We start from the raw sequence: 27,516 nt of genomic DNA, 5'->3' as shown, positions 1-27,516 counted from the left end.
TTTTGGATTTTTCTTTTTGTACTAGTTCTTTGTCTCATATAACACAGATTCACTTAACTCGAGCGTAATAAAATGTATGTTTATTATTGTACTTTTAATTGATATATTAATAAAATGTACAAATAAAATTAAAAATACTATCTTTAAATATTAATTTAAACAAAGTCAATAATATTGTATATATAAGTTTAATATCCAACTTTTTTTTTGCAAAATTGATTAGGCTCAATATAATTTTAAAATAAATTTATAAATCTCTTTTATATCAACTGGAACTAATTTGTTAAAGTATTACCAAAATTCTCTAAATTTAAATTAATGCTTTGTTTGGGATTATCACTGATTTTACAGTTTGATATATTTAAATTATCTTCTTGTACAAAATGGAAACTTAATACAGGCAATCTATTTACCACTGCTGGTTCTTCGGACATGGGTGTTGTCATAAGAATTTGACTACTGGAAATATCATTAAAGTCAGAAATTGTAGGTATTCTATTATCATCTTCAGGTAAATTGGAACTAAAAACTATTTCATTATGTTGTATCGCTCCACAATCTAAATCAATGTCCATGTCTTCACTCACAAAGTCATTAACTGGAATACTGTAATGATTATCTTTAAGAAACCGAACAACATCTTTCTGAAAATGTGCCACTTTAAACCGTTCTAAACGTCTGCTCACTGTACGAACAGATGGCAATGGATAATTTCTGGATAATAAATCTTTGAACTTTTTATGACCTAATATTAACTTTAACTGAACAGCTGTGTTTAGTGTTTCATTAGACCAGAAAAATCTAGAAGTTTCCCTTTTCCCTAAATATTTTAATTGGTCTTCATTGAATATATGATTCACATTAAGGCCTTTTGAAATTAATTGTTTTCTTTCTTTTATTTTGTTTATTTCTTTCAATTGTGTTTGGTGAACTTTGCGGAGATATTTATCAGCAATTACAAGTTTCTTCTCAAGCTCTTCAATTCTTGCTTGGAACCTCTCTTCATTCGCTTTTCGTATTAGTAATATTTGAACTATATCTTCTTCAAGTTTTTTATTTTTCAATTTGTAGGATTCATTTTCCATTATAAGTTTATTCACATCTGGAAATTCATTATTTTGTTTTTGTGATCTCGTATCATTATCAGAACAAGATAGAGGATCATTTCCAAATGTGGTTTCTAGCAACAGATTAACAATTGCTGTTTTAGAAAGATTTGTATTATTTTTTATGTCCATGTTTTTTAAATGTATTATTTCGCTACCTCCAGTGTAACTAGATGCTACATTGTCAATACACAAATTATTTTGTATTGATATTGATAGTTTATTTTCTTGTGAGTTTTGAGCAAAATTTTCATTTAACAAATATGTTGCATTCTGTTCTGCATGGCTAATAGCGGATTTATTCAAACATTCATCAGCCAAGTGAGGTATCATTTCTAAAATATCATTATTTTGAGCTTCCTGAATCTGCTCCTTGGTTATTAAGTTGTCTTTGATCTTCTTTTTTTTGGTTTTGTTTTTGTTCTAAAAAATCAAATAAAGTATCAAATAACAATAATTAACAATTTCAAAATAATTAGCTAAGTTAATTAAAAAAGATTTAATGCCAGTAATAATTGCTTGATAATTATCTAATAATACCTTCATATAAAATAATGTCGGAAGTGCACAAGCTTTTAATTTCTTTTTTCCATCTACTCTGAGTTTTTCGAACTGATCTGCAGCAAAATGAATCTATACAAAAACATTTAATTCTTATATATAATAAAATAGAATTTCAATTTGTTATGAAATATGTATTTTCTGTTATTACCTCACATATTCTTAAATACTGCAAGCTCCAGTCACGTTGAGGTAATTTTTCAATCCACATTGCACGTCTTATAGGATCAGTCGGCAATTGCTTAAGAAAAAAACCTTTCTCAGATCTGCTGGAACAACCAGGAACAGAACAGCCAACCATTTTTGTGTGATAATATTTCTAAAACACAAAAATGATTTATTTATTTCTATTTTTATAACGAAATCATGAATAATATTCTATATTAAGCTGTAATAATAATAATAGATAGCTTCAAATGTACATTTTTGATTCAAGTATAATATATCATTGTATTATCAACTAACATAGGAAAAATTTGAAAATTGGCTTTGACACTTTGTTTATTATGATCATCTAGTTCGTCAACAGATTTACGAAGTGACAATTTGACATGTCTTATAACATGCCGAATCGCCAACATAAAGGTGTTATACACACCTATATTTTTTCGATACAATCTGTGAGGAGACACAAAGGTTGTGGGGCGATGGTCAGACAAATAAAAGAATTGATTGATTGAAAGATTGTTGATATATAACTAATAAATCATTTCTACACTTTTAATTAACATTAGCAAACATTTATTAAAATTATAAGTCATTAAAGCTATTTTTCTTAAAACAAATTATTCAACAAATAAAATATAAATGAAAAAAATTATATCATAGATTAATGATATATATATATATATATATATATATATATATATATTTAGCTATAATTAAAAATAATAGTCACAATTAAAATTAATAGTATACTCTTGTTTTATCTATGTTAGTCTTGCCGCACAAACATAAAAAGGAAGTAAAAATCAAAGTTTAAAAACATAAAAAGGAAATATTATGTGATAACTCGATTATTTCGATGATATTCAATTCAGAATTGTAAAGTGCTGATTAAGAATACTCGTTATAACTAAATTTGAAAATGTAATCATTACCAATATAAATATGAGGGTTACTGATAGTTATTTACAACTCCATGGCGCTGGTATCGCTAATTTTAACATGACGTCATAGACATATCAGCCATTTTGCTTGTGGATTCCTAAATCTTATATGCAATAGCGGGTAGCATTATAATTAGTTTTTGTATGTTTAGTGATAGTATAATTATATAAACTACTAAAATATAGTATTAACGTTTGTTGCGTTAATATAAAAAGAGGGCAATGGACGAGAAAGCCTCCCTAAAAGAGCTAGATCAGTGGATCGAACAATTAAATGACTGTAAGCAATTGACAGAAAGTCAGGTGAAAACTCTTTGCGACAAGGTAAAAGTCTTATGAGTCGTAATGCTGAATTCGTTGAGTATGTATATTAATATAAACGACATGTGTTGTGTCAACGTTATCAAAAGTTGGACTGAAATCTCAGATGTAATATATAGTGTGTATGTACAGTGTACATTGCGTCAATCATTATGTGCCTCAACTCGTGTCGGTAATAGTGTGATGTAGACGATCGTAAATTGTACAAATATGGCATAAATCGTCTTGATTCATCATCTTATATTTATTGAACTGTATTATTAACTTATTAACTATTTTCATATTATCTTTCTATGCTCCATGATTTTTATTCCTAAGATATTTGTCAAAAATTTTAACATGATTTTTTCATTTTAAGGCCAAAGAAATATTGGCAAAAGAATCCAATGTTCAAGAAGTGAAATGTCCAGTGACAGTATGTGGTGATGTACATGGACAATTCCATGATTTGATGGAACTATTCCGGATAGGTGGGCGTTCTCCAGACACAAATTATCTATTCATGGGAGATTATGTAGATCGTGGATATTATTCTGTTGAAACTGTTACTCTTTTGGTTGCATTAAAAGTAATTACAGTAAATTTTAATACTTCAACTTGCCAACCATTTTTCTAAACATTTTATTTTTATTTATTAGGTTAGGTATCGTGAAAGAATAACTATACTGCGAGGAAATCATGAGTCACGTCAAATTACACAAGTTTATGGTTTTTATGATGAATGTTTACGAAAATATGGAAATGCAAATGTTTGGAAATTCTTCACAGACCTATTTGATTATTTACCACTTACCGCTTTAGTTGATGGACAAATATTCTGTTTGCATGGTGGTTTGAGCCCTTCAATTGATACTTTAGATCATATTAGGGCTTTAGACCGTTTGCAGGAAGTTCCACATGAAGGTCCTATGTGTGATCTTTTATGGTCAGATCCTGATGACCGGTAAGTTATGAATGTATATTGTATTGTACTTTTATTTTTATATGTTCAGTATGATGTTTCAAATGAAGTTCTAGATAAATATTTTCTACAACATTTTTATGAGCTTGCCATTTATGCTGAAATCTTATTGAGATGTAAATTTAATTTACCTGGTGCTAACATAAATGATTTTGTATCTCAGTAACAATATATGTTTATGCTATTAAACTGGAAGTTAATACTTATAAATATATGTTTATATTATATATTTATGGCAATATTCAATATTCTATTACATACCATAATTATTTTTCTTTAGGGGTGGTTGGGGAATCTCGCCACGTGGTGCTGGATACACTTTTGGCCAAGATATTTCAGAAACATTTAACCATTCAAATGGCTTGACATTAGTATCAAGAGCACATCAGCTAGTTATGGAAGGCTATAATTGGTGTCATGATCGTAATGTTGTGACGATATTCTCGGCTCCTAATTATTGCTATCGTTGTGGCAACCAAGCAGCAATTATGGAATTAGATGATGCATTAAAATATTCATTGTAAGTAGTTTGACCAATATTAGAGATAAAAAAAAGTGAAATATTTCATTAAATTATAACTTTTCTAGCCTACAATTTGATCCAGCTCCTAGACGTGGTGAACCTCATGTTACTAGAAGAACTCCAGATTACTTCTTGTAGATTATTCTATCAATTGTGTTAATTTATCCATTCCCAGTATAAGTTTCTTCCCTTTCCATAACAGCGTCCAGTAAAACGTCCCATATCTCCTCGTGTTCACTTGATATTATATAATTTATTTTGTCGTCATCGGCAACACGAAAACGCTAACTTTGTACTCGGAAAAATAAATTTAACGCTATTGCTCTGAATTTTTCTAAGATAAACAGTTAAGAGAATGTTATAGTGAAATATAAATAAGTATTATAATAATGACCACTGTTTTAATCATTCTGTTTGTAACAATAATGAACAAGTACAGAATTAAGTACTTTAGAATTTTCATGGTCAGATTTACAATGTGAACTGTAATTTGAAATGAAGATTGTATAAAAACCCTATATTAAACATTTATTTTTCTGAATATGAACAAATGATTCAACATTATCCTTTAATATTTTGATATTGCTGTATACAAAAAAATATTAAATCATGTAAAATAAGTATTATTTTTTGGTATTAATGCTGAACACTGAACAAATTTTATTCTTTCGACATGAGTTTAAAAAAAAACAACTAATTTGTTATATCAACTGTTCTGTGTAATTTGCTTTATAGGAAAACAAATGTTTATACCTATTGTAGAATATGGCATATAAATGCATTTTATTCATGTATTTTAAAAAAGGAAATGCCACATTAATCTCAATTTAGTTTTGTCTATGTGTTGCGTTAGGGTAAATCAACTTTTGGTTGAAAGACTATGTAAATACTACTAACTATCATGGTCTGAGTGAGCCTATAGTTTTCTTAACATTGTGTTATAAATCCTAATTTATCAATAAATTTTATAGATAGATATTAGTGTGGCAATTACATGAAATGTTTGTACAGATACAATGTGTCATATTTCAAGGCCAATTTTGATATAAGTATTGATACCAGAATTAAACATAGAAAAGCTGGTTGTTTTATAGATCATGATATAAAATCAAGCCTTTATAATAATTACTGTTAACAGAAACCATGCAGAATTGTATCCCAAGGAAAACTACTGCCATTGCAAGCTTGTATATGTTCCAAGAAAGAAAGATATGGTCAGAAATAATACGATTTAAATTCAATCCCTTTGTTTTATTAATAATGAATACAAAGTGACAATTCATGTAATGAGTTGAAAGGCTTAAAACATATAAAAATATTGTCCCACTTTGCATTTTTAACATATATGTAAAAAAATCCATAAAACCTATTAGTTTATAAAAATAAATATATGTATAAATATTTGTGTATGTTTATATCCCTATAAATTAATTCACATTATAAATACATACATACAATAATTAAAACTTAACCCTTTTGACTCGGATGCCGCCGCTCCGGCGCCAAAATACATATAAATTCCGGAATTCGCGAGTGGAAAGGGTTAAATACAAGAAAATATTTTCTAAAGGAACTTACGGAGTTCCCTTTTGGTCAATTGTACTATAAGTTCACGCATTACAACTGCATACCAGTATCTAACTGCAACATTTGCTTCAGCAATTCATATGCTGAAAACGAAACGGCAACCATTGGGATAGCTCTTAGATAGTTAATACTCATTCCTCTATAAAGACCTCGAATGATACCATTTTCTTGGTATATCAATGATAGAGTCTGGAACATACCCATGCTGTGGAATAACAAGTCATGCAAATTAATAACATTTAATAGGCAAAAGATTCTGACCATGCTATTATTCAAGTTGAGAATGTTGTGCTGGTCACAACTTATAGTGCATTGTATACATGCTTCTTTCCTTGCAATGTGTTACGTTGTTTTCTTATGAAAACACTCTTTCAAAATTAATTATGAAAAAGCTATTATAGTGAGTTCAGGGATAAATGATGTAATTGTTTGGTTTGGTTCATTTTTATAATAATTAAAATATGTATTTGAATAAATAGTATATTGTAATAGGTACAACATTGTATACTGTATAAATAAAACATTGCAAGCTTATTTGAACGATTTTATTTTTGTAGGCATGAAGTAGAGTTTCAAAGTGTCCTGAATAAATTTTAATAAAACTTGAATATAAAAAACAAGTGTTAATTCAATTAATCCACAATTAAATATACGATTCACAAATAAAGTATTAATAAAATTTCGTTATATGTGTGTGCTTGAGAGTAAAATTAAAAAAAGTTGTTAATATAAAAATTGATTTATACCGACCTAATGAATAGGAAAATGCACTGAAATTATGCACTAAATGGATGTGCATAATTTTATCAAAAAGATTTGATTATTAATATAATGATTGATAAATAAATTTAGGACCATTATTTTATTTTAAAATTACTTTGATAATAATAACCTTTTAAACTAGATTTTCTTACCAATAATTTTATATATTTCAAATAGATTATGCTACTCGAAATAAATCTTCTTTATTTTAAATAAAAATAGCAGATATAAGGAGCCAAAGTTAAGGTCTGGTATAGATGTTAAACTATTTGGCGCGAGCATAAGAAGGTTAATTGTATTCCATAAATAAGTTGTTGAGAAACGTAAACTTCATTGTCCCTGTAAACCATCCTGCTATCACACTATATTGTTCAAATCGACAAAAATTAGTATCACACGACTTTTCTCTAACTCGTATTTTGAAAAGTAAGCACAGTCTAGTTTGACAACGAAAAATAATCGATCCAAATTATAATTTAAATTTTTCGCACTGTTATTTTTGTAGAAAAAGTGAAATTGCTTTATATTTAAACGCTGATCTTGCATATAAGCGAAAAAAGTTTACTCTCAAAGTTTCCATAGTATATTGTCAAGACACTATTACGATAATATTAATACGTTGAGCCCGGCGTCGGTCCTTGGGAACAAAATCCAACTTACCATATGACCAGCATCGGGCCCAAGGACCTGGCACTAGATATTCTGTTTGGAAAGTCCGTAAAATCGACAGTATTGAAGTTAAAAATAAATTCAGTCGTAATGGAAGTGCGATTAAATATAATTTTATTAAAATTTATTGAAACATCCTAAACAAAAATATGGCACATAATAAACGTTGCTGACCATTCGTCACTGCCGGTTGAACGGAAAAGTCAGCAAACTCGACGCCGGACTCGACGTGTTAACTATCAAGCATGTGAAATTATATATTGATATACTACCAATGACCCACCTTCTACAAAGAGCAGTATACCATCACCAGCAATAGATCATGAACATTTAGATAGAAGAGCATGAAACAAATAGACAACATTAATTTAAAATATTATTTGCAGTTTCATGAAATAAACCAATTTACGAAATTTTTACTAAGTAGTTAATAGATGAAAACAAATTATGTAATGATTGCAGTTAGTATAAATACAACTACAAAGTAAGTAGAGTTATACACGATAGTATATTACACGCGAGTATAATAATTTTCATTTTTTACATTATATTTTAAACTTGTACGTACATTGAAGTGGTCGATTTACTTTTTTAAATTTATAAAAAATATAGGCAAATGGTACTAATTGTTAAATAACAACCAATTTTTGATTTTTCTACAAAATGTATTAATTTCAAAGTACAAAATCACATTGAAATTTCATGCCATTGCCGTTATAATGGTAATTAAGTAAAAAAACGTCTCTCCCAAAGTTCTAAAACAATCTTAGCTTCAATAAACGTACTTTTCGAAAGCTGAATAAAATTATGCGTATATCAAAAAACAAAATATTAGGAAATTCAGAACAAATGAACTAGCATATTATATTAGTGTTTTGTTGCAAGTGGCTCACACAGAAAGAACTAAAAAAACGGTAAAAAATCAATATAACAGATTAATTAAAATTCTCAATAGTTCTTTGTCAAACATTATTCGCAATTGTTTTATACAAAATTCAATTCAAATGTTGTCTGAATTGATTAACGTAACACATTCAAAAACATTAACCATGTAAACATGATTGAAACGGAGTTTTTTTAATAAACTCAGAAATAAAACTCAAATGTATCAGTTCAGTTATGTTAGTGCAGATAAGATGTATGTAGCCATTATATAGCATATACGGGTGCCCAGAATCGAAATGGGGTGATATATTATATGAAAAAAAAATATTAAAAAAAATCACGAGTTTGAAAATTATGATATTTAACACCTTAAAGACCGCATTGCCACCGGTGGCACACAACGGTGGGTTATCTAGATTAGACAATTTTTGGTTCAGTCCCCACGGGTAAAGCACGACTTTTGATGCGCTCTTCTATGTGTTAAAGCGCAACCTAGACCACTATTCGGTTAATTTGGTCAATGAATATCTACTTTGATCATTTAACCTTTGGATCCGTAACCGTAGATAACATTTTTACTCCAACTTTTCAAGAAATACGACTTCTTGTTTAATTATACTTTTAAAATTTTAAAGCCCTCCTTTAAAAAAATGTACTAAAGTGTACTTGCGCATCAAACCAAATCAAAAGTTGGCGCATTTAATCAGAATTATAAAAATGGTAAAATACTTGATAGTTTTATAATAAAAAGTTTCGAGTAAAAATAACATGATTTTTGCAAATGCATTTCTTTCACAATCAGTTCACCCCGTTTATTCGGCTTGATGTTGAGTTCTGGGACACCTAATATGTATATATGTGTGTGAGTGTATGAATGCACAATTTGTTGTGCACCATGTCACTAGTAGCTACGATGATATATATATACAAATACAAAAATATAAATACATATATACAAAAATATATACATATATGAATACACATATATACATAAATATATATTAAAAGGTAGAGTCTTGGATTTGTAAATATTATGTAAAGCTTATATATATAGAAGTTGATGAATGCGATCAACTTACCCAAATTTAGCAGTTTCTGGAGTCATCATTGCTAATTGCATTCGTCTCCTCGTTACATCAAGAGGATATGATATTGATTGTGCTACGGCACCAGCAAATCCTCCGCACAACAATTTGGCTGGAATTGTTAACACCAAACCTCCTACAAATATTTGGCATATTATAATAATAATATTAGATTATTAAATATGCAAATACATGAACACAATTTATAGATAGAATATAAAACAAAACACTATACAGAAACAAACAAATTACTATCGATACAATCGACCCGCAAATTATAAAATTGATCGAATAACTGCAAATCAATATATACTTTTTAAATATATGTAAAGTGAAATAGCAAACTAAATCTCACTTTTATATATATTTTTATGAATATGTATATCACACACACATTATATATACATATAATAGCTGGAACGGCAAACGTTATTTAGCCATAAAAAATATTTTTATAAAATTTTTAGTACAAAAAATAACTGTGTACTGTGTGTGCACATCGGCGACTATTTGTACGATGGCATAATCCTCCGAATCTTTGATTTTGCAAGAATTGAACAAACAATCATTTGCGCATCTAGCTTTATCAAAGTTCATCTTTCCATCGCCAATATCTAAGAATTGTTTTAAAAAGTTTCAATGGTTAGAGCGGATAAATTAAATTCATAAGCTCAGAAAAATCTCGATTGAAATTGAGTGACACAGTCACAAAAGAGACGGTAATTGAAATAAGGATTTGTTGTAGGAGAATGAAAATTTGGAGTTGCATTTTTCAATTTTGCATTATAAAAAATTAAAATTAAAAGAAAATTGGTCATAAATTAAATAAAGATGTTATAGGCAGTTACAAAAATAAAATAATGATAAATTAAAGCTAAATTTAAGCCGTTCCATAAGTTTATGATAGTCAATCAAAATTTAGTGAAAAATATTTATTGATGCAATAAAACATTATTCGATTGCTAAAATAACTATTACGATAAGGGTTGGTGTAGAAAGGTGAAAATGTAGGGGTGTATGTATTTTTTGATTACAAATTATAAAAAAAATAAAATTAAAAAATGTACCCTTACCGCTTGCGGCTTCCAACTCACGACCCCGTTTCATATTGACCGACCGCTTACATTGACGTAATTGTACTATGAAGTTTGATTTTCATATAAAATTCGATTGAAAAAAAAAATATGTCCAGTTATAATAATGACCGACATGATTTTACATGATGTGGCATAGTGCGAAAGCAATTGCTATGTCTTTGTGCACAACAGCACCAGGAACTGTTTTACAATAAAATGAAGTAACGAAATCAAACGAATATTATTACTTACATTAAAGTAACATATTTGTATGTACATGGGTGGGTACAGCGGAGCTTAAAGGTCCACTACAGACATCTCAAAAACAAATAAAATTAGAATTTTTTAACAACAATTTGAGAGTAGATAGCAAAAGATGTATAAACAGCCATCACCTTGAATCTTACGACTTCGGTATCAGGAGATAGACGGCAATGTTTAAAAATCCATAACAAAAGTTATTTCTTTCATTGTTTACTTTACGAGACCTTAATATAATTTTAAGTACACGTAATTTAATCTTCTATATATATATAAATAAGTCGGTTTTTCCTTCCTGACGAAATAACTGCAGAACGCACGAACCGATTTCGACAATTTTGCATTCGTTGGAAAGGTCTCGGGCTCCGCAAGGTTTATAGCTAAGAAAATTAGTGGTGCATGGCATCGTGCCTTAATGCAAATTGCTAGAACTGCACGCACCGTAATTAAAAATTCGAGTAATGAAAATAATCAACAATTGTTTAAAATAATTTCAAATAGATCTACATATATATATATATATATATATATATATATATATATATATATGAATAAGTCGGTTTTTCCTTCTTGACGATATAACTCCAGAACGCACAAACCGATTTCGACAATTTTGAATTCGTTGGAAAAGCCTCGGGCTCCGCAAGGTTTATTGCTAAGAAAATTACTTGTGCATGGAATCGTGCCTTAATGCAAGCTTAACGCACCGTAATTAAAAATTTGAGTAATTACAATAGTGAGAATTATCAGGATTATGCTTGGTTAAGTCAACGATCAATTCTTGCCGCAAATAATAATGGTGTACACGCACTGAATTTCACCATTCAATCAAAAATTGCTGGCGATTTGGTGACATACCAATGATTCCGACTGGTCTTCCGTTTGACTTCAAACGATTGCAATTTCCAGTTCGCCTTGCGTTCGCAATAACAAGGCCAATCGCTTAGTGTTTGCGGGATAAATTTCAAATAGATTATTTATAAAATCATTGTTTTTCCCATGGGCAGTTATACGTTGCCTGTTCACGAGTTGGAAATCCATCCGCTTTGTTTGTGTTAACGTCAGACCAAAAAACAAAAAATATGGTTTACCAAAGAGCACTTCAATAAAACGGATAATTTGCGGATTCACTTTTATTTACTTTGATAAGTTCAACTAAAAAACACTTCATTTTTGTAATCGAAAGAAAATCATTACTGTTGTATAATAAAATCACATTTTTCCTTTTCAAATATAAAGCAAACAAAAAATTGTGGCGAAACGGAGTTCGTCGGGTTTGCTAGTTGTTTTATAAAATGTATTAAGCTTATACGTGGGTAGAGTAAAATGGACCAACTGAAGACTCCGGCAAAGGTGCAAACAATAAAAAAAATAGTGAATAAAAAAGTAAAGTAAGTTAAAACAAGCATTTTTACAAGAGATAAATTAAATAAATAGTTATTCTGATGAATATTTCTGACAAAAAACCATATCAATGTAATATACAGTGTTATCTTTGCAAAAGACTAAGTACCCATAAAATTTATATTTTGCATTATATGAATAATGTAGCTATTATTTTGTAAAGACACTGGGTCTGTTCGCCACTTGGATGTTCCATTTTACCCCGCCTATGGGGTAGAAAGGGCCAGATGACAAATTATAGAGAAATAGTAAAAAAAGACATTTTTATATAAAATAGTTTTTCATCAGTATGCTTTGTATGACGACCGCTTAGTATAACGAGATTTCGGCGTCCCTTCGATGTCATGCTAAGCGGATTCTACTATATATATGAGAGTGGGTTGAAAAGTTTTGACCTCAACATGAAAAAGGGGCCACTCGTCAATAAAAACTGGTGAATGAAGTTGTACATTTTTTAAGGGTTGAGTAGGGGTTTTAAGGGCTTTTAAGAAAATTGAGTATTGAGCTGTTATTAAATATTTGTTTTTAAATATAAGACAAAACGGATACGCAAATAAAATATGAATTGAATTCTGTGTATCATTACGCTGCACCATCATTTGCCACAATAAAATTTTTATGAACACAAACCCAGCAGAAAATTAAAAAGTAAATATAAAATAATACATTAAAGCAATAATAATGCTATTTATTCAGAAAATTCAAATTCATTTAACTCGATGAATAAATTTTTTTTTTTAAATAGTCCTATAGCATGTATTTGCATTTGAACAATAGTAATAAATATTGTAGTATAAATATATTGTAATTTTTATTTTAACAACATTTAGTTTGCCTGTATGTTCGTTAAGGCAAGTTGCATGAATAAAATTTTCAACTGTTCATTTCAAACACAAAATCTTAGTTTTCATAAAAAAAATGGTTACAAATTAATATCTTTCAAACAAACTTATAATATTTATAATGTGCATTATAAATATTAATGCATCTTGAGATAAAGAGGACTGCGTAGCTAAGGCTAAATTGTGGTGCATTATTCGAAACATTGATGATTTTTTATAATGCAACTGTTCATCTTAAGACTTATAAAATTGAAGTATATTAATATCGATCCAAAACTTATCATCACACAGAGATTTATCAAAAACGTCAATTGCTTTTTTTTAACAATTATGAAGAAACCGATTAGGTCCTATCGATCTTTTCCAAAAACCAATCAGCAAGATTCTCAAATGATATCTTTTGAACAGTTTTTAAATATTCAAAATCAGTTGAGAATTCTTTTGAAAAATACGTTGACTAGAAAATCTCTACTTTTCTGCAAATTCTGAATAAATGACTCAGACGATCACCTTGCAAAAATAATCAATGCTAGTTCTTGTCAAGTTTAATTGAATGATTTTAAAATTTTTAAATCGGTGGAGCAGTTTTTGCAAACGTAGATGAAATGTCAACAATTGACTCACATACACATACTCTTTCCAAACTTGGAGTTAAATGATTCAAAATGATGTTGAGAAAAGATAAAATTAGCATTAAAATTAGATGATAATTGACAATTTTGCATGCAAAACAATAACAGTATCTGATAATTTGAAAAATAGTTAAAAATGATACAGTTCTTTAATATTTATAAAAATGTTATAATATGACCTGTATTCCTCTCCAGCTGATTACATGCAAAATGTGGTGTATATTTCATACAAAAATATTTTAGAGTTTCAAAACAATAAAAGGAAAAGCCAGCATACGGCACCATTCCCATCATTGTAGGGACAAAACCTCTATAGAGAGCTCTCATACCACCTTCCTACAATGAAAAAAATATGTAAAGCTATGTTACACGAAATTATAGCTAAATCTGTGATAACAAACTTACATGTTTGAACATAGTAACAGCAGTATTTATAATTCCAGTATATTTATGTTCACCTGTCACTTGAAATGCAAGTCGTGCTCGTATTGTATCTAATGGATAAGTGAAAGTCACTGCAGTAACACCAGCACAAGCGCCAGCTACAAATTTATCTCCATTCTTAATATACTTATTCGGGCCTAGTACTGATGATAAGTACTTTTTATAAATCTCAAATGCTGTAAATTGTGTAGCAGCATATGGAAAAATTCTAACCATTTGAGCACCATTGCCTTTGTACAGAGCAAATACAGATTCTTTATGAACAATATGTCTTAAACCACTAAAAACTCCTAAGTGTTTGTAGTGCTTAGAGTGAGCTTGTAATAAAATTTTAATGCGATCCAATGGTGCAACAGTTGTTTTGCTGCACATTCCAGCAATACCTATAAGGTTGTTGACATTCAATTTATTCAAACAGTATTACTTTTGTGTGGCAATTATTATTAATTACTTATATAATAAATCAAACAAAATATCAAAATATATAAACATTTTTCAGATTTACCTCCTGCTAAAAATGACTTCAGAACAAATTCATAGTTTTTTGCATTAGTGGTTTCTAATGCCATTTTGGATTATGCTTTGCACTTAAAAACTGTATGAATTAATGATAAATTAAATGCAAAATACCACTTCTAACACATTATTGCAATAATTATAAATTCACTGAATGCATATAAGTTAACTAAATATAAATTGATATAGTATTAATATGCATCATTGTTGTATGCAGAAAGTTCGTCTCACAATATTTTAGTACATTATGCGGCCTTCGACCTTATTATTGAATAAGAAAACCTACTAACCTCCTTACAACTAAAAGAAAGTGCTCGGCAACATACCTAAACATAACCGCTCATCCGTTATCATCACAAACGTCAAAGTGACAATGGAAAACATTGCCAGATCGGAAATGTTGACAATGGGCCAGAGTGAGTAGAGCAGCAACAGTCAACACAGATGAGGCGATATGATAACGCCAACATTCAAGCGCTAATTTCAAAATCAGGGAACGATGGGAACGATGTCCTCAACTCACAATCGGTCAATGATAATATCAGTTCATTTTGCATATTCTTTAGAATATTCAAATGCGAAATCGAATAATGCGATACACTGGCGATACACTACACAATAAAAAAAAAAAGAAAAACATATGCTAACATTAAATATTGTAAATGAATATTAAAAATCACCTCAATATTTCAGAACTTCCAATATTTCACAAAATTATATTTCATTGAAATAACTTATTACAGTGACAACAAAAAAGAATTTTGAATTTATTACAAAAGCACATATAGAAAAATAATCACTGCAAAGTTAAACAAAGTTAATATTTATAAAATAAAGCAATAAACCAATTGTCCTTAATTGCTAAAGTTAGTGAAGCTAAAGAAGTAATTGTGACTAAAATCACTTGCTAAAATAAATTGAAAAATACTTTGGCCAAAATATAAAGTAGAAATAACTATCAAAACAATTGGAATATGTACAATCTACCATATTTCTATATTTTATATTAATTACATTTTAATATAGTTTAATTCATTAAAAAACTATAAAACACTAATATTTGTAAATATAAATAATTAACACGAGCAGTTAAATTACAAATGCATTATCAATTTTATAAATCGAGAAGATTTTTTTAATAACTTTAATACACAGAATGTTACTAATAATCTGCTAGAAGTTTAGAAGTTTTCAAATACTATAAAATGCAAATAAAAAAATAAATGCTTATTGTTTTAGTAATTAAATTTATTCAATTTTTTTATATATATATATTTATATTTATAATGAAAATTACATTCTGTGATTTAAAATCTATAAAAAAAAAATCTATAAACAAAAACTCGTTTTGTCTAAACTTTGCTGCATCAGAAAGAACAAGTAATGTACAAATAACAAACTACAGTTATAGGTTATGAAAAGCGCAGATGTAATTTTCATAGTTATGCCATCGTTTTTATTTATCTAAAATTGGATGTTGGGCTTTTATTAAAAACAAAACAGGAAATATACTGTGTAAGCCAAATTCTCAATGATGTTTAGAAGTTGGCCCCACTCCAAGTTTTGAGAACAAGAGTAATTACTGTGGAAGGGCAAACAAATCTGACGGTGTACCAGATGGAGGTGAAACAATTGGTGGTGTGGAATCACCTGCAAAAGATAATCAAATCAGTAAATTTATTGCAATACAGCAAGCAATGCCAATAAAATATAATTGTAACAGCAGATTTGTGAATAGAGGAAAATGCCATGCAAGTGAGCATAGTTAACACAAAAAATTTAAAAATAAATTGTAAAAAAATTGTTGTAAAATAAATTCCTTCAAACAACTTGAAGTGAACTTCAACAATGGCATTTAATTCATAAATGAAGTTTATTTTAGAAATCCCAAAAATATATCCACACATTAATCTGCAGGGGTAAGGAAGTGAGCGTGCTATTGCATACCTGGCGTGCTACTCACCTACAGGCCCCCCACAGCCTGCAATGGGAGCAGGTGATGATGAAACAATCGGCTGTCGGCCTTGTTCTTTAACTGTTGGATCTGTAATTTAATATATAATTTAATTTCAGAACAGATAATTGTTGTCCAAGACAATATATTATTTGTACATGTATAAATCTATAAATAAATAATATATTATAGTGCAAAAAAATGATAAGCTTGAAGATCAACATTCTAAATGAATAATTAAGGATCCATAATTTGAATTATTTTGCAGAATATATTCTTTTAACTCACAAAAATATGGATGATCCATTGCTTCCCTTGCTGTAAGTCTCTCATAATGATCATAACGTAGTAGTTTATCAAGAAAATCAAGCGATTCAGGTGAAACCAGGTGTTGATTTTCAGAATGTACAAATCGCTCCCATCGTTTTCTTGAATGTCTAAACATTTATTAGGTAAATTATTAGTGTCTCATAAATCTAAGAGAATAATAATCATACACATTTACCTTCCCAATATGTCGTTAAATCTGGGATCTAAATCTATGTGATATTTATCCAAGTATTCATATAACTCTTCGGTACCCAGTACTTTTGCGATCCGAACCAACTGATCATAATTATCATGACCATGAAAAAACGGTTCTTTCCTGAATATCATCGATGCCAACATGCAGCCAAGTGACCACATATCTAGTGAATAATCATACATCTGATAGTCCACTAGCAATTCAGGTCCCTTTCAAATAGAACGAGAAATTGAACTATACGTATACAATATATTTTTGTACATTGAGCTGGACAATACCTTAAAATATCTACTGGCTACACGCACATTGTACTCTTGATTAGGATGATAAAATTCTGCCAAACCCCAGTCTATTAACCGAAGTTTTCGATTTTCATGATCTATCATGACATTATGAGGTTTGACATCCCTATGCATTATTCCCATACTGTGGCAGTAATCCAGAGCTTTTAATAACTCAAACAAGTAATACCTAAAAAATATTCAAATCTCAATTCTGCCTAATAAATATTCATTTCATAATTTAAATTCTTTTATACCTAATATCGAGATCAGTTAAAGTCTGGTATAATTGTTTAAAATCTATGTTATTAACGTGCTCAAAAATTAAAGCAGGTGTGCGTGAAACTGGATCCTTCAGAACGGCTTGTAAAGTAATTATATTAGTTCCCCCACGTAGATTCTCTAAAATCTTGATTTCTCGTTTGATTTTCTTCTTTTTGACGGGCTGAAAGAAAAAAGAGTATGGGATTATTCTATTCCAAGAATTCAGAAAAGAAGTTAAGACATTTTAATAATTTGATAAGTAATTATGTTTTTGGAATAATAACAATAGGTAATATTCTATTTACTCATCAGCTACAAGTTAATACAACTATTTGAAAAAATGTTTCTTATGAAACTAATATATTTATAGAGAATAAATGCTTGTACATACTTCAAATGTTTCCCTCCCTTTAAAACTAATGCCATTAAAAATGTTTTGGTATCAATTATAATATATACAATACCACCTAAATAATTATTTGCTTGCTTTATTATGTTTACTAATAGTAAAGTATGTTTTTAAATGTTTTCATATTTCCACTTGAAGTTTTTATTCAAATGAAATCTTTAACTAATACATCAAAATATGCTGTTACTTTTATAATATTCTTCTCTGATTAATTATATGGAGATTAACAAGAGGCCGTGGCGAAATTATTTATAAGCATCATACAATATACTGAAATAAACTAACACTTGACTATAAACAATACTCACCTTTAATATTTTCACTACACATTTCTCATTATTCACAATGTTAATAGCTTCAAAAACTTCACTATATTTTCCACGACCAAGTTTCCTAACAAGTTGATAATCATCTTGTTGACCCCAATCCACTACATAGCTTTCATAATCCCAATATTCCCTCAACTTTCGTGAGTTAACATCAGCATAGACACGTGCTCTGCTCGCCAAAGCCATGTCTGAACGTTGGCCCGCGTTGCAGCTCGTACTCAAACAAGCTTTGCGGGGCTCAAACAAAGTAATGCGATATGCATAAGACTGCCAGAAGTGGCCTAAAAGATAATTAGCAATAAGTAATATTAATTTAAATGACAGATTAATGTACTTGCATAAACCACAGTAATAAAAATTTAAACATCTATATACAATACTAGCATCAATGTATTAGCATTAGAACTGGTAGGTATATTCTAGATAAATAACATTTCTGCAATTGACTATGAGAAAAGATTACATGGACAAAAAATGCTTTAAATATGCGAAAAATAAATAATCGAAATATTATTAGTACAAGTTAAAAATAAATAACATACATTGCTTTCAATTTAATTCATTACTTTTTTAGATATATTTTAACGTGATTTAAAATATGTATGAACATGATTAAGGTTAGGTTTATCACATAAATCACTTCTTTACACAAAAAATATAAAATTATATCATTTTGCACAATATTTATAAAAATAGTTAGCACTTTTTTCCATAAAACGTAATAGTTTGAACAGAAATTTCATAAATTGCTGTTTTAATAAAATTGCTCACAGCTAAACTTACGGCTGATTCCAACGTTAACAGAATTCGTTTTAGATAAACGTGAATCTACTATTCGTCCTAATACTTTCGAATTGAATCGAACAAATAGCACTATTAAAAATATACACATAGGAACATAAAACTATTTCAATACTAATCCAAGTATATGACTTTGTGGCTAAAGATTGAATACTTCACACGCCATTATACTTTAGAACCGTCTGTTCGAGATTGCCATGCCCATTTTGATATTATATTTTTCCATACCTAAAACATTCCTGGGCAAAATCCTGGATCTCTGAATTATTTAACAAGTTCCAAAATTTAATTTGCACAAAAAACTTAGCTTCTAGCGCAGTTTATATAAAAGATCGTGCAATTTGAAATAAACGAGAGCCGGCTTCTAATATTCTAAAAAGCAAGATGGATGAACACATCCCGCCACGGACAACTGGAGAAACAAAGAGGTTTTCCGTAAATTTTGTAGCGCGAACGGACAAGAGTAAGCGATAGATGGCGCTGATCATCGCAAACAATAACGATATTTTGACTTCGCTCTTACATACACATATGAAACTTAACGAATAGAATCATTTCATTTTAGCGCCAATTTATATATTTTTATGCACACTAATTAAAATACATACCTGAATGTTCATCACGATCTATGATCGAATATATTTTTGATATATTCATTTTTAAATATTACAAGAAATAACTAGAGGATCGATCCTTAATTCACAATAAATCTTATTTTTTATATTAATCACTTGATGCTATTTTGTTTTTTTTTGTGTGAAGTGAGGTCAAAGGATAAGCAGTTTTTCTTTTGTTTTTAATTGACACATTAATATTGTAAAAATCATAATACAAAGTAGAAACAAGATAAAAATTAAAAAAATACATATTTAAAAAAAAAATAAAAATTCTATTTTTTTTAAATATTGCAAAAATCACCAAATCGTACTTTTAAACAATTATATGATAAATATCCACTTACAAGTACAAATTGATAAGCTTTTTGAAATAATAATCTATTCAACAATATAATACTATAACTAGCTGTAAGTGGAATTCTGTCTTAAGGCAATTAAGGCATCGTGCCTTAAGGCAAATTGCTGAAACTTCCCGTACCAAAAATTATTTTTTTTTAAAAACGATTAACATTTTTGAAAAAAATTTACTTCGAAAAAATAAGATGGACAAATTGGACAAAAAATTACTTTTTTTTGAAAAAAAATTTTTTAAAAAAAAAAAAAAATTTAAATTTCTTTTTTTTTTGAAAAAAAAAATGTTTTCTTTATTTTGACATATTTTGGAAGATCTGACCTTTTTTCAAAGCAATCGTACTGCTTTAACTGCATAAAGACGAAATATCAAAGCGCGTAAGCGCCGCGTCGCCGTCTAACGCGTAAACATTGGTACGGAACCCATAGGAATGTAAACAAAATTCATACTTATTGTTAAAATCTCTATAAAATATCTGATAATTTGATGTGCATATGTCTAATGATCATTTTTGACCGCCAAATGGCATTTTTTTTTACTTTTTTCATTAGATCTCCGAAACCGCTAGACCTGCCTTTATGAAAATTTGGTCAATTCTTCATCTTGTCAATACAAGTAAAACGTTTTTTGACTTATTCAAATTGGACACTCCGTTCTCTTAAAAACTGAGTTACCGTTTTCGGCACTTTTTGCCCCGTATCTTTGGAACGGCTAGACCTGTCTTTGCCAAAAACTAATCAGCACGTCTCCTTATCAATACGAATCGAATGTTTTTTGAATTATTCAAATCGGTTGATCCGTGTTCCCGAAATCGTCGACGAAAATTTGTATCCGCACATACATACACACACGCACATACATACATACATACACACACACACACACACACACACACACATACATCCATTTTTTCTAAGGTATGCCAAAATGTTCAGAAACCTCTGAAACGCAAAGATATATAAAAATTTTCATTTTCGATTTTTTTGCGATTACTATAACTATCCCTACGGGAAGTTAAAAAGCATTGTTATGCTCACATCCCTAGATATAGATGCAAAAAGGCTAAAAATGATCGCTTTAGATAAAAAAATTTAAGATAATATATAAATAAAGGGGTGAGAAGTATTCGCGATAGCAAAAATCGAAACAATTCTTAAGCGAGACAGTCTCGTTCGAAGTGAAAACCGAAAATTTGTATATGGCGAGAGCCGAAACACATTCGGCGCTTAAGTTCGATATGCTTAAGTGGTTAATTGAAACTATTACTAAAGTAACTAAATGTAAAAAACTTACATTATTTACTCACTTTTACACTATTTACTTTATTCACAATGAGAAAATATTTTCTGCTATTCAAAATATTTCAACGAGGATAAATTAGCTATGAGATGAAATTGAAAAGCATCAAAGACTTGAATTCATTCTTTGATTCTTTTAATAAAAACGTCTAAAAATAACTAAATTAATTTCAATTGAATTGACTAAACTTAAATTGTACTTACCTTTAGGAATGCATTCAAGCTTTCTCATAACCAAATAAGAAAATGCATATGCTAATATACATTTTCACTAAGTGAAACTCTTCTTTCTATAATAATAAAGCGCGCCTAAAATAATAAAAGGTTAATTGATATATAATATAACAAATAAATAATAGTTTATGTGCAACAATTACTTACAATAAAGATCCGTAGTAATTACAATCGCTCGATTTTTTTTTTATTGAATGAAGTGATTTTGAGTAATCAATTTAGTATAAAATTGCATTATAAAAGTATTACCCGATCGATTGTAATTAAATTAAAATCAGAAATATTTTTGTACTGATTAATAATTATAACATAAAAAACTTTTATATTATAAAAAGTATTATTCTATTGTAATTATATTCGAATCAGAATAATTTTCGTATTGATTAATGTTTATAAACATAAAAATATATTATTAAAAGTTTTACCCGATTGTAATTATATTTAAATCAGAATAATTTTTGTACTGATGTTTATGTACATATTAACTAAAATTATTAATATATAATAGTAATAATAACTAGTTGGTATTGGTATTTTGCTTTGAGGCAAGTTACATGAACTTCCCGATATGTGTAAATAATCGATTTAATCAATAAAATATAAATTAATTTATGAGTAAAGTATTTCGAGTAGATGTATCAAGGTGCGTCCACACCTAACGAACGAACACGAACGAACATGTCGAACAAGAAAATACAAAGAAGAACGAACAGGAACACAAACGAACGCAAAAAATTCCAAACGAACTTGAACAAGCGCTTAAAAGCAGTGAGCGCTTGAATTTTCGTTGTTCGCAGATGTTCCGTGAAACGTCAGTTTTATTATTGATATGGATGTAAGCTTTAATCATACGGCATTTTCACTGGTTTTTGTGTGATTTTTGTTCGTGTATATTTTGTAAATATACTGTAAATAAATTATTCAATTAATTTCACTCAGTTTTTGTATTTAATATTTATATTTTGAGTCGTTTTCTTTTCTCAGCATTCATATTTGGAGCAAGCTGAACATTCCAGGCTTGAGCTAACTATACTCAATTTTCATACTCTCATCCTCAACATATATGTTGAATGTCTATGTATGATAACAAGTTTGATATTTACTTGTAAAGACTGCAATCATACTCTTCTTTTATCTATGACTGCAATTTCTTCTTTACTGCAGCTTCTGACATCCCAAACGTTTTGCCTACACTTTCCCAAGCATCGTTTTTTTTTCTAATAATTTTATAAAAAGGGTCTTTAGTCTCCCATATTATAGGAAACTTTTCTATTTCATTTATGAATGATGAAATTACGTCATTTGACCATTCCATAATTTATTCAAAATTTTCAAACTGTACACAATAATTAAAAGTAAATATTATTAAAATTTTCAAACATTAAAATTAATAACATTATTATTAAATTTAAAAAAATTATTATTAAATTATTAAAATTATTAAAACAAAAATGTTCGTTTGCGTTCGTTGAGACGTCCACACTGCACATACGAGTTCAAACATGAACGAACAATTCCCTTTGATGTACCGACAAGTTGCGGAACATTGTTCGCCATGTTTGTTTATGTTCGTTCGTGATCGTCGTGGCGTCCACACTATGCTGTTGCCGTTCGTTCTGGTACGTTTTTTTATGTTCGTTCGTGTTCGTTCGTTAGGTGTGGACGCACCTTCACACATCATTGAAAACGAACGAACACTCTATTATCGCTATACCAAGTAAATCGTCTAATTTTAATTCTAACAAACGTCAAAAAAAACTATTCATTTTCTCAAACTTTGATGAATTTTTAATATTAAACGACTTGTCGTAGGGCTGTAATATTTCAGCAAGTTTTATAAGACCATAATATATATCGCCAAAAACATTTCTATAAAAACCGGCTTAAATTTTTTTTCAACAGTTAATTACAAAAAAACGGCTCGGTAGATTTTCATCAAAAACTAATCAGTATCATTATCAACTAATATCTTTCGAACAGTTTTTTTAAAAATAGATTTGGTAGTATGAGTTCAAATGTGGATGAAAAGTTTAACACTTTTTTCCAAATTACAAAGAAACGACTTGACCGATCGTCGCACCAAACTGAGAAACGATAATCCTCATCGAGATACATCAAATGGATTTTAAATTTCTGAAATCGGTTCAGGCGTTTTTGAGCAAACGTCGATGAAAGTTCTAATTTTTACAAATGCCAAAAAAACAATACTAATTTTTGCAAACTTTACCAATCTAATTGCCGATCTTTACCAAAAACTAATTGCATTTTCAAAATCGATTCAGAATTGCGGGCTAAAACGTAGACGAAATTTTTTTCACTTTTCTGCTATTTGCTAAAAAACGGCTTGGCTGATCGTCGCGCAAAATTGATAAACGCTAGTCCTTATCGAGATACATCGAATGGCTTTTAAATTTTTGAAATCGGTCCAGTCGTTTTTGAGAAAACGTCGATTTACGGCAAAAAATCTGTTCACATACACGCACACACACAAACACATACTTTTTCCAAATTTGGTCTCATTCGATTCAGAATGGCTTGAAACGTCGAGAAAACATAAAATCAGCGGATCGGATTTTTTGATGAAAACATAAACTTCTACGAGAAGTTAATAATAATAATAATAATAATAATAATAATGTGAAAGGGCGGATTTTTGTTACTAAATGAGTCGGACAATTTCCACTTGATGATTTGTAGGTCTTTTGATTTTTGCTTATTCCAAATAGTTTGATAATTATATAATGTAGGTATATTGTAAAAAAAATAAAATTCAGCATACAGTTCCCATTCGTAAGCAAATGAAAGTCATTACTGATGCATAATTTGCCGTTGAGTTAATTAGTATTCGGCTCTGTCATTAAACTATTGCACACACAGAAAACGTACACGTTGTCGCGTCCGCATGATTCGACTCCACAATCAGTTAATTTTCATTCAACTGAATATTGATATTAATTACATTGAACTATTGAGGTATAGAACCAGATAAAATATTTCATAATGAATGATTATATCATGGAAATTATTAATTGATTTCCATTTTTAATTATTAACTTTCCGTAGGGTAAGTAACTCTTCTTTTATCCATGAGTTATAGTAATCGCAAAAAATCCTTAAGATCCGGAACACCTTTTTATTAGTAAAAATTGATGTATGTGTGTATGTGTTCGGATACAGATTTTCGTCGACAATTACAGGAACACTGATCAACCGATTTGAATAATTAGAAAAACATTCAATTCGTACTGATGGGGAGACGTGCTGATCAGTTTTGGCAAAGGCAGGTTCAACAAACGGTAATCCAGTTTTTGAGATAACGAAGCGTCCAATTTGAATGATTTAAAAAACATTTAATTTGTATTGACGAAATGAACCAGTTCGAATAAATGTTTGGAAACACAGTCTAGCGATTTCAAAGATCCGTTAAAATAGTTTAAAAAATGCTATTTGGCGGTCTAAAATTATCATTGTTCACATCAAATTATCATATACTTTACAAAGATTTAATAATAAGTACAAATTTTGATTACATTTCTATGAGTTCCGTACCAATGTTTATCCGTTAGTCTGCAACTCGGTGCTTACACGCTCCGATATTTCGTCTCTAAAATAGATATGCAGCGCGATTGCTTTGAAATTCAAAAGATTTTTTTTTCAAAAATTTAGAAATTAAATATTAAACAACTAGTGGTGCATGGTATTGTGCCTTAAGGCAAATTGCTGGAACTTTCTGCACCGTAACTAAAAATTTTTAAATTAAAATTTTTTTGAAAAATTTGAAAAAACTATTATTCTGAGAATTTAGAAATTTTTGAAAAAAATGTATTTTCTTTAAAAAAATATTCTTATATATATGAATTTTATTTAGAACATTTTGAATTTTTTTCAAAACAATCGCGCCGCATAGCTATTTTAGAGACAAAATATCGAAGCACGTGAGCGTTGCGTTTCAGTCTAATGCAGCAGTTTCCAACCTGTGGGGGCGCTTGGCTGTTATAAGGGGGGCGCGTACATCTGTTTTCAAAATACTATTTTAGAAAATAAACCAAAATTTTTGAAATGTTTGAAAAAAGTAACTTCAACTTTTCATGCATACTTTTACATAATAATGCATATATATTTGTAGTCTGATAACAACACTTGAATATTTATGAAATTAGATTGTTGAAAAAAGATAAGAAGGGCACAACATATTATTTTATTAGATCGTGCAAAAAAGGTTGTTAACCACTGGTCTAATGGTTAAACATTATATATCGTAATACGGAACCTATAAAAAAGTAAACAAAATTTGTACTAAATATTAAAATTTGAAGCATATATCTAATGATCATTTTTGACCGCCCTATGGCTTTTTTATACTTTTTTTGTTAGATCTTCGAAATCGCTGGACCTGCCTCACCCAAAGGTTCTGCATTTTGTCTATACAAGTAAAATGTTTTTTCGCAAGTAAATACAATTTTTGGCACTTTTTGTCTCTTATTTATGAAACGCCTGGACCTACCTTTGCCAAAAACTAATCAGCACGTCCCCTTTTTAATAGGAATCGTATCTTTTTTAGATCATTGAAATCGGTTGATCCGTGTTCTTGAAATCATCGACGAAAAATTGTATCTGCAAATACAGACACACAAACATCTACTTTTTTCTAAGGTATGTCAAAATGTTCAGAAGGTTTTAAACGTAAAGATATATAAAAATATACAACTTATTTTTTTTTGTGATTACTATAACTTACCATGCGGAAAGTTAAATATAAAAAAAATTCAAAAAAATTAAATTTTTTTTAATTAAATTTCTCAAAAATCTTTTTTTTTAAGTTTTTCAAACAGGCTAAAATTGAAGCTCTTAGTCAAAAAGATTAAAAATATGCAATTAGGAAAATATTCCTTTTTAACCCTGGACTATGCTAATTTTGTCAATGAATTTATACAAATACTCGACTGAATCTAATACTTAATACAAAATAAAATAACATGTATACGCTAATTATAAACAACAAATATTAACAAAACCATAGAATATCAATGCTATAATATTCAAATATTCGCTTGTAGACAAAGATTGAAGGTTTATGCATACATGATAAAAACAACGGTTGAGCAATACGGAATTTACGTTATTGTAATTCTGTTAGTCCGAATTGATATTATTTGTTTTATCGTACGTTTTACTAATTTCAATTCTTGTGAAGATAGAAGTTATTTCTAAGCGTACAAACATCACTCATTTTGCTTGGGAGTGAACGCTAAACCACATACTAATGAAAATAGGTATAATGTATATAAACCGCTGGACCTGCCTACGCATACATATCTATATAAAATTCACGCGGCATAGTCCTAATCACCATACTCCTCCGAAACGACTGGACCGAATTTATGAAATTTTATATTCGCTTTCAGTAAGATTGAAAATCGACTAACATCTATTTTTCATGCTCCTAAATGATAAGGTGAGGCCGTGCCTAGGTTTTTTTAAATTTTTTAAACCAATTTCTTTTCACATACAACCCTAAGTTTTCACCTTTCTATCACAAACCCCTATTTAGTAATAATTATTAACTTCCCGTAGGGCAAGTTATTGCAATGGGCCGAAAATCAAAATTGAAAATTTTTACATTTCTCGTCGTTTTGAAGGTTTCTGAACATTTTGGCATACCTCAGAAAAAATGGATGTGTGTGTGTGTATGTATGTATGGATACAA

At 29.3% G+C, this 27,516-nt stretch overlaps 4 protein-coding genes across 9 annotated transcripts; 1 reads left to right on the top strand and 3 right to left on the bottom strand.

Moving 5' to 3' along the window:
- Positions 1 to 275: 275 nt before the first annotated feature.
- LOC113375536 lies at positions 276 to 2,257 on the bottom strand. Its single transcript, XM_026615469.1, has 4 exons — positions 2,133 to 2,257; positions 1,819 to 1,986; positions 1,647 to 1,739; positions 276 to 1,529 (listed from the first exon to the last, which is right to left on the bottom strand). The coding sequence occupies exons 2-4, from the start codon at positions 1,966 to 1,968 to the stop codon at positions 276 to 278; spliced, it is 1,497 nt and encodes a 498-aa protein (XP_026471254.1). The 5' UTR covers positions 1,969 to 1,986; positions 2,133 to 2,257.
- Positions 2,258 to 2,837: 580 nt separating this feature from the next.
- On the top strand, positions 2,838 to 4,801 carry LOC113376663 (serine/threonine-protein phosphatase 2A catalytic subunit alpha isoform). Its single transcript, XM_026616668.1, has 5 exons — positions 2,838 to 3,100; positions 3,456 to 3,665; positions 3,736 to 4,040; positions 4,339 to 4,578; positions 4,647 to 4,801. Exons 1-5 carry the CDS (start codon positions 2,999 to 3,001, stop codon positions 4,717 to 4,719), a joined length of 930 nt encoding a protein of 309 aa, XP_026472453.1. The 5' UTR covers positions 2,838 to 2,998; the 3' UTR covers positions 4,720 to 4,801.
- A 1,224-nt stretch (positions 4,802 to 6,025) lies between these two features.
- LOC113376661 (graves disease carrier protein homolog) lies at positions 6,026 to 15,143 on the bottom strand. 5 transcript variants are annotated; one of them, XM_026616664.1, is made up of 6 exons: positions 15,071 to 15,143; positions 14,190 to 14,611; positions 13,964 to 14,120; positions 9,564 to 9,705; positions 7,883 to 7,885; positions 6,026 to 6,373 (listed from the first exon to the last, which is right to left on the bottom strand). In XM_026616664.1, the coding sequence occupies exons 1-6, from the start codon at positions 15,126 to 15,128 to the stop codon at positions 6,199 to 6,201; spliced, it is 957 nt and encodes a 318-aa protein (XP_026472449.1). In that variant the 5' UTR covers positions 15,129 to 15,143; the 3' UTR covers positions 6,026 to 6,198. The 5 variants fall into 5 exon arrangements, with proteins under 5 accessions (XP_026472449.1, XP_026472450.1, XP_026472447.1 ...); XM_026616665.1 differs by lacking the exon at positions 15,071 to 15,143 and adding an exon at positions 15,035 to 15,056; XM_026616662.1 differs by lacking the exon at positions 15,071 to 15,143 and adding an exon at positions 14,734 to 14,976.
- A 910-nt stretch (positions 15,144 to 16,053) lies between these two features.
- Positions 16,054 to 19,701, bottom strand: LOC113376506 (casein kinase II subunit alpha). Of its 2 annotated transcripts, XM_026616453.1 has the most exons (8): positions 19,537 to 19,701; positions 18,487 to 18,788; positions 17,763 to 17,950; positions 17,503 to 17,695; positions 17,204 to 17,433; positions 16,987 to 17,135; positions 16,708 to 16,788; positions 16,060 to 16,394 (listed from the first exon to the last, which is right to left on the bottom strand). In XM_026616453.1, exons 2-8 carry the CDS (start codon positions 18,691 to 18,693, stop codon positions 16,324 to 16,326), a joined length of 1,119 nt encoding a protein of 372 aa, XP_026472238.1. In that variant the 5' UTR covers positions 18,694 to 18,788; positions 19,537 to 19,701; the 3' UTR covers positions 16,060 to 16,323. The 2 variants fall into 2 exon arrangements, with proteins under 2 accessions (XP_026472237.1, XP_026472238.1); XM_026616452.1 differs by lacking the exon at positions 19,537 to 19,701 and having other exon boundaries at positions 16,054 to 16,394; positions 16,692 to 16,788.
- Between the last annotated feature and the right edge of the window lie 7,815 nt (positions 19,702 to 27,516).

The sequence above is a fragment of the Ctenocephalides felis genome, unplaced genomic scaffold (genome assembly GCF_003426905.1).
Source record: "Ctenocephalides felis isolate EL2017-DRISC unplaced genomic scaffold, ASM342690v1 CF-g0.4_SCAFFOLD_01886, whole genome shotgun sequence".
NCBI lineage: Eukaryota > Metazoa > Arthropoda > Insecta > Siphonaptera > Pulicidae > Ctenocephalides > Ctenocephalides felis.
The sequence above is the reverse complement of the archived record's forward strand: the minus strand, read 5'-3'. Positions and strand labels throughout refer to the sequence as shown.

What these genes read in the sequence shown, in the direction of transcription:
- LOC113375536 (XM_026615469.1), bottom strand. Translation starts at nt 1,968, where the DNA reads ATGGTTGGCTGTTCTGTTCCTGGTTGTTCCAGCAGATCTGAGAAAGGT. An exon ending in AGTATTTAAGAATATGTGAG is followed by an intron (nt 1,740 to 1,818) that starts GTAATAACAGAA and finishes GTTTTTGTATAG; the next exon opens with ATTCATTTTGCTGCAGATCA. An exon ending in CGACATTATTTTATATGAAG is followed by an intron (nt 1,530 to 1,646) that starts GTATTATTAGAT and finishes TTGATTTTTTAG; the next exon opens with AACAAAAACAAAACCAAAAA.
- LOC113376663 (XM_026616668.1), top strand. Translation starts at nt 2,999, where the DNA reads ATGGACGAGAAAGCCTCCCTAAAAGAGCTAGATCAGTGGATCGAACAA. An exon ending in CTCTTTTGGTTGCATTAAAA is followed by an intron (nt 3,666 to 3,735) that starts GTAATTACAGTA and finishes TTTATTTATTAG; the next exon opens with GTTAGGTATCGTGAAAGAAT. An exon ending in TGGTCAGATCCTGATGACCG is followed by an intron (nt 4,041 to 4,338) that starts GTAAGTTATGAA and finishes ATTTTTCTTTAG; the next exon opens with GGGTGGTTGGGGAATCTCGC.
- LOC113376661 (XM_026616662.1), bottom strand. Translation starts at nt 14,797, where the DNA reads ATGGCATTAGAAACCACTAATGCAAAAAACTATGAATTTGTTCTGAAG. An exon ending in GAAGTCATTTTTAGCAGGAG is followed by an intron (nt 14,612 to 14,733) that starts GTAAATCTGAAA and finishes ACAACCTTATAG; the next exon opens with GTATTGCTGGAATGTGCAGC. An exon ending in CTGTTACTATGTTCAAACAT is followed by an intron (nt 14,121 to 14,189) that starts GTAAGTTTGTTA and finishes TTTTCATTGTAG; the next exon opens with GAAGGTGGTATGAGAGCTCT.
- LOC113376506 (XM_026616453.1), bottom strand. Translation starts at nt 18,693, where the DNA reads ATGGCTTTGGCGAGCAGAGCACGTGTCTATGCTGATGTTAACTCACGA. An exon ending in TTTAACGACATATTGGGAAG is followed by an intron (nt 17,136 to 17,203) that starts GTAAATGTGTAT and finishes ATAAATGTTTAG; the next exon opens with ACATTCAAGAAAACGATGGG. An exon ending in AGGCTGTGGGGGGCCTGTAG is followed by an intron (nt 16,395 to 16,707) that starts GTGAGTAGCACG and finishes TATCTTTTGCAG; the next exon opens with GTGATTCCACACCACCAATT.